At 32.3% G+C, this 6296-nt stretch overlaps 1 protein-coding gene across 1 annotated transcript; it reads left to right on the top strand.

Moving 5' to 3' along the window:
- Nucleotides 1-1763: 1763 nt before the first annotated feature.
- On the top strand, nt 1764-6296 carry LOC135721801 (uncharacterized). The gene is made up of 5 exons (XM_065244256.2): nt 1764-1932; nt 2021-2140; nt 4238-4381; nt 5108-5218; nt 5435-6296. The coding sequence occupies exons 1-5, from the start codon at nt 1884-1886 to the stop codon at nt 5626-5628; spliced, it is 618 nt and encodes a 205-aa protein (XP_065100328.1). The 5' UTR covers nt 1764-1883; the 3' UTR covers nt 5629-6296.

Raw genomic sequence — 6296 nt, 5'->3', positions numbered from 1 at the left:
AGTAGACATTTTAGCTCAGTGTAGTTTTTAATATAGTATGCTTATGATTTGAATTTAGGTACTTGTTTATTTAGCTTGTTATCAGAAACTACTATAAAATGACTCTTGTTATTGATTCTTTGCCGAGTTTAAAGGAAGTTATGTTTGTTCCCCAAAAGCAGTTTGTTTATGTTGTTACTTTGAAACCATCTATATGCATCAATGCATTTTGTGTGACTCATTTTATATTGTACTATCTCATAATTTTCTCTTTGAAAGGCAATTTTTTTTTAATTAAAAAACCTCAATAAAACTTTATAGTAAAAATGTCAATGTCAGGAAAGGGGTTTAAAGTCAAATGCTAATCCTCAGGGGCATTATGTATAAAGCATGGGGCTGGAAATGTGCATACGCCAGTTCCCACGCAAAGGTTGTGATTTATAAAAAAACAAACTTGATGGGAGAATGGCTTGCAGGGTGGGATATTAGGATGATTCATGGTCGCACACTTGCAGGTGATCTGTGATTTATAAAGGTAACATTGCTTTGTTTTAGAAGTCTTCATAATTTTTGGTGTATGCCATTTTTGGCTTTTGTGCGTACGTAGACTTTTAGTAAGGATCCTACGCACAGTTTTATACATGAGGTCCCAGGTGTTTACAGTAGTACTTTCGTTTTCTTTCAGGATTTTTAAAAGTCACACCTGTTATTCAAACAATGCTTTTGAGGAATCTGTCTTTTCATAAAACTGGTTAAACAGAAAGCAAATGTAATCTTTTGAGTGAAAATTAATAAAACCTGAACAACAAATGTTCACTCTTAAAAAATATTTGCTGTAAAACTTATTAACTTAACTTATTTCAACTTATTTAAAAGTTACAGCAATTGTCACTCAAAGTTGAAATGACTTGAAAATCCAAGTTGATTATACTGTATTGTCCCGAATATAAATTGTTTCATGGAAATGCCTCTCAAAAAAAAAATGTTAATATAATATTGATAGGCTACATGTTTTTCACAATGAGATCGACAGCCTTATTGTTTTTAAATCCAGATGGACTGCAGGTTATATTTACTGTATGCCATTTGGAATGTATTAAAGAATGTCGGAAACCAAATTGGTCCCATTTGACTTAAATCATTTTAAGGCATTTTCTTTATAAAAGAGAAGAGTTGGTCTTAAAAAAAAGGTACACTTTGGGTCTTATATTTGGGACAATAAGGTGTTCATAATTTTTTTATGGTCATCTCATGTCACATTAGTCGTGTTTTCCTAGCGAATAACATGGTTAATGTACACTGTCAAAAAGAAAGGTATGAAGCTGTCACTGGGGTAGAACCCTTTAAAAAAGGTCGTAATATGTACCATTTAGGTATAAATATGTACCTTTAAAGGTACAGTACATTTTGGCAGTTCAAAGTACTAATATGCACTCTTTGGGTACAATGGTGTACCTTTTTAAAGAGTACTGTCCCAGTGAAAACTTTTGTACCTTTATTTCTGAGAGTGTATGAGTATATTATAAAACCTACTGTAAGAAGGATCACTTTGTCACTGGACCTGGAACAACAGTCCCCAAATAATTTTTACAAACATGCAATTAAACAGCAATTGGTGGCCCCTTACAGATTTCCAGTAAACTAAAATGAATCTTTTTGCATACAGGCCTGGGACAACATTTCTTGTTTTGTTTTTTACAAACAGTTAATATATTACTACAATCTAATCTATCTATCTATCTATCTAGTATACACTCCCAAATATGTGAAAAAAGAAAAACGTTTTCTGTTCACCTATCCAGTTTCATTTTCTCACTCCAGCCTCACCCTTTTTTCATCAGCTACTGTATATAAAGGCCACTGACAAGGGTTTGTCATTTTATTCACCTCCTGACCGACCAAAGATGGATCTAAACATCTTGATTGTTCTTCTTTTTACTCTATTCACTGGAGGTACAGTACAAAACACAAAAGCCTGTTTAATGTTTTATTACTGTAGCTACAGAATAGATGATGTTTCTCCTTCATTCTGTTATTTTAGGACATTCGCTCCAGTGTTATTTGTGTCAAGGTGGGACGGGTTCTTGTGTAGGTGTAGCGATGCCATGTTCTGCTGGGACATATAACACCTGTACCAGTGCAACACTGGTTAATACTACAGGTGAGTTGGGTGTGATTGAGTGTTAATGTACACATCAGCTAAAGAAGCTCAGCATCTCAGTTTCCTAAAGCCAACTTGTGTTTGCACACTGAAAAAAATTATTCATTGAATTTAATCAATTTTTTTAAGGTAAGTGGTTGCAATCAATTTATTTAAGCTACATTTAAACAAAAAAGATTAGTAAAGTAAAATAAAATATAAAACTTTTGTTTAAATGTAGCTTAAATAAATTGATTGCAACCACTTACCTTAAAAAAATTTATTAAATTCAATTAATCATTTTTTTCAGTGCATGTTTATCTGACTTGCATCTGTGTTGTATTTATTTCTTTATAATTTTAATTTTATTTAACTTATATCCCAGTTTCCATTATTTTTATTCCTATTGTTTGATCTTTATCAAAAAAATGACAATTTCAATTTGACATTATTCACTAAAAAAAATGATTCATTCAATTTACAAATTTTTTTTAAGGTAAGTGGTTGCAATCAATTTATTTAAGCTACATTTAAACAAAAGTTTTTTATTTTATTTTACTTTACTAATCTTTATTGTTTAAATGTAGCTTAAATAAATTGATCGCAACCACTTACCTTAAAAAAAATGTGTAAATTGAATGAATCATTTTTTTCAGTGTTTATATTTATATGACTTGCATCTGTGTTGTCTTTATTTCTTTATCATTTTTATTTTATTTAACTTATATCCCAGTTTCCATTATTTTTATTCCTATTGTTTGATCTTTATCAAAAAAATGAAAATTTCAATTTGACATTTTTCAATGAAAAAAATGATTCATTCAATTTACTCAATTTTTTAAGGTAAGTGGTTGCAATCAATTTATTTAAGCTACATTTAAACAAAAGTTTTTCATTTTATTTTACTTTATGCATATTTTTTGTTTAAATATAGCTTAAATAAATTGATTGCAACCAATTACCTTAAAAAAATTGAGTAAATTGAATGAATCATTTTTTTCAGTGTTGTGTTTGCATGTTTATATGACTTGCATCTGTGTTGTATTTATTTATTTATAATTTTCATTTAATTTAACTCAGTGCTTTAAGTGGCCCAAAAGAGGTGGTACTCTATTTTTTTTTTTTTTTTTTTTTTGCTGACTCGACTCCTATATTGAAGGGTTTTATATTCAGCAGTCAACAAACGACCTTGTAAAAAATAATAAATCCTTTTATAAATTTGTGGATTTGCTTGAGCTAGAAATAGCTACTGAACATAAATAAAATGTGCAAAAGGATTTTGAAAAAATACCATTAGAAAGAGCTACTGTAGAAAGAGCTTTTGAACATAAATAAAATGTGCAAAAGGTAGATATGTGAGTAAAATTTTCAGCATGGTTAAATGCTAAAACTAGTTGTTCAGATAGAAAGAGCTTGAAAAAAAAACTTTAAAATGACACCAACACCATGTCTATGGGGTCAAGAATAACAAAATACTGGCCATTTGAAACTCTAAAGTCATTTATTTTGTCCCATTGTTTTCCATTTTGCAGGTGGTAAAACTACTATGCAGGTCGTTCAAATTCATTGAAATTTCGTTTACTTGTAGTTTAGCAATTAAACTAAATGTATATTACAATTTCAAGAATGTTGTCTGCACATCGCCTGAGGAAATCCGAAGTTGCGTCGAGGGGAACCAAACTGACAGCCGCGACAGCGGAGATTATCACGTACCTACAAGGCTTGCGTTTGACCTGCAGCTATCATTCTGGCTTGGTGGGATGTCAGCGAGTCCTCTGATTCTGACGGTGTTCTTTTACTACTCAGAGTCTAAAACAAGGAGGGCATATTACGTGTTCATTGTATTTTCATTTTAACCGAGCAGCTATGGTTGCGCGTTTCACACACAAACACACACCTCTCCAGAGCACGTTGACACTGACTGAAAATACACTTTCAATTTGACATTATTGAAAATAAATGAATGAGCATTCAGTTCACAGAATCAATGCACACAAAAATTCACACGTTTTTCATCCTTTTTACCCTATTGGTGAGGTGTGAAGCTATAATAATTTTTATAATGATTATTATAAATCATTGTAATAATAATAAAACTTTACTTTTTTGGTTTTTCAGGTGGCATCGCAGTTGTCTCAAAGTTTGAGAGTTGTTATTCGTCCCAATATTGTGGAAACTCATCTGTTAGCATTGGGCTTTCAAGGCTAGTGGTGTCTATGCAGTGCTGTAACACAGACCTCTGTAATAGCCAAGATGTCCAAGGTATTGTCTGTAATGTATAGCACTATGTGCATTAGTGGTGTTGTGCAGGGGACTTAAAGGGACACTTCCACCATTTGCATTAAGCTTTGTATCGTGAGAACCCCAGTCATGTTTTTGAATGGTCGTGCATCATTTCCTCAGTTGCCGCTGAGACAGGAGAAATTCAGATTTCAGTGTTGCACTTCCTTCTTTCAATGATGTAAAAATCATCATTTTACATCATTAAAAGAAGGAAGTCCAATATCTTTGTTGAGGGAGTGAGACTTCAAACACCCCTTTTCTCGGTCAAATAGGCACCAAATTCTAAATGTATGTTACATTTCGACTACAAATATGACGCACTTTCAATAAAGATTAATGTTTCTACGAGTGAAATGCTCCTTTAAGAAACATGGAGGTGGATTGCGCCCCATGCATGCAATTTTTGTTCATAACATCTCTGCAATTTTAAACAAGTGTGTGACAGGAAAGCACTTTTCCATTATATTGTTAATACTGCAAAACAAGCACTTGAAACTCTCTTTTAGTTCATTTTTTAATAATACAGTACAGTATAAATGAAATCCCACACTTGCTTAAATATTTATTAACAATAGTAACGTTTCGATCCACTGAGCTTCATCAGGCAACTTCATTATTTGCAAGTCAAATGAATTCTTTACATCTGTATTTATTTATTTTTGCATCTAAAGCAGCAATTGAGTTTAAGATTTGTTTCTTTTACAGATTACAGCTCTAGCAACCAAAATGGAAAACAATGTTACTACTGTAATGGGACGAGCTGCTTAAACAAATTAAACTGTTTAGGAAACGAAGACTACTGCGTTAAAGCAACAAGTAAGAATTTAGTAAAGAAACATGACATTTTCCCCAAAAGATGATTGCACTATATATGGTCAAGAAATATGTACAAACCTTTGAGAACATGGTACATATTTTTAGCTCTTTCTTGTATATAAAAACATCTATTGCATGCTTGTTTTAGTAGTTTAGAATGATTGACATATCACCCATCAATCATTTATGACTCAACTTCTGTTTTCTTTACATTAGCAAATATTACATATCTTCCATCGACTGTTAAGGGATGTGCCTCTAAAACTGCCTGTGATGCCGGATCACAAGTGCTTCAAGGTTACGTCAACACCTCATGCTGTCAGGGGAATCTGTGTAACAGTGCTATGGGCGTCACTCAAAACCTCCTCTTTCTCTCCTGGCCGTTCTTCTTCTACATCATGTTTCACTGAATTCAACATTAAATGTCAATGTGACATTTTAGATATGATGGTGGGATTAATAAGAAAGAAGTTTCATGTTTTTAATGTATGGCATATGTGACATTACATTTTATTCAATATAGCTTGAATTGTCATTATATTTGGTGCTGTTGAGAAAAGAGATACTCAGATTATATAGGAAACATAACATAAAATAAAAAATAAACATATAAAATTGAACATAATGCATAAAATTAACTTCAGCTTTGTCTCATCAGATAAGCCACCACTGTATATGTCAAGATGTGTCCTAGATGTAGACAGGTTGCAATTTCGCTATGTTGCAAAATACAAAAAAACTGTGAATTACACCTTGTATGGTGTTTATACAAAGCAGCGTTAGCTTACCAGTTTAACGCGAAGACGGATTTGTGATATATACGTAATGTCTGCAGTGAATTTTATAAATGGGGTAGCCAGGGGGGGCCAAGGCTACTTTAGGGGGTCCACAGTCCATGAAAGAAAATGATTCGTAACCTTGTAATGAATCTCATGATTGCTGATTACTTCATATTACCCCACATTAGATACATTTTCATATAGTGCACCGCATGCATTAATAGCACAAACATAAGGTAAAATTTTAAACTTTTTTATTTTTTCCATCTGGATAATGTTGAAAATTCTGTGATGGTTTG

The sequence above is a fragment of the Paramisgurnus dabryanus genome, chromosome 18 (assembly GCF_030506205.2).
Source record: "Paramisgurnus dabryanus chromosome 18, PD_genome_1.1, whole genome shotgun sequence".
NCBI classification, from domain to species: Eukaryota; Metazoa; Chordata; class Actinopteri; order Cypriniformes; family Cobitidae; genus Paramisgurnus; species Paramisgurnus dabryanus.
This window is presented reverse-complemented; position numbering and strand designations above follow the sequence as displayed.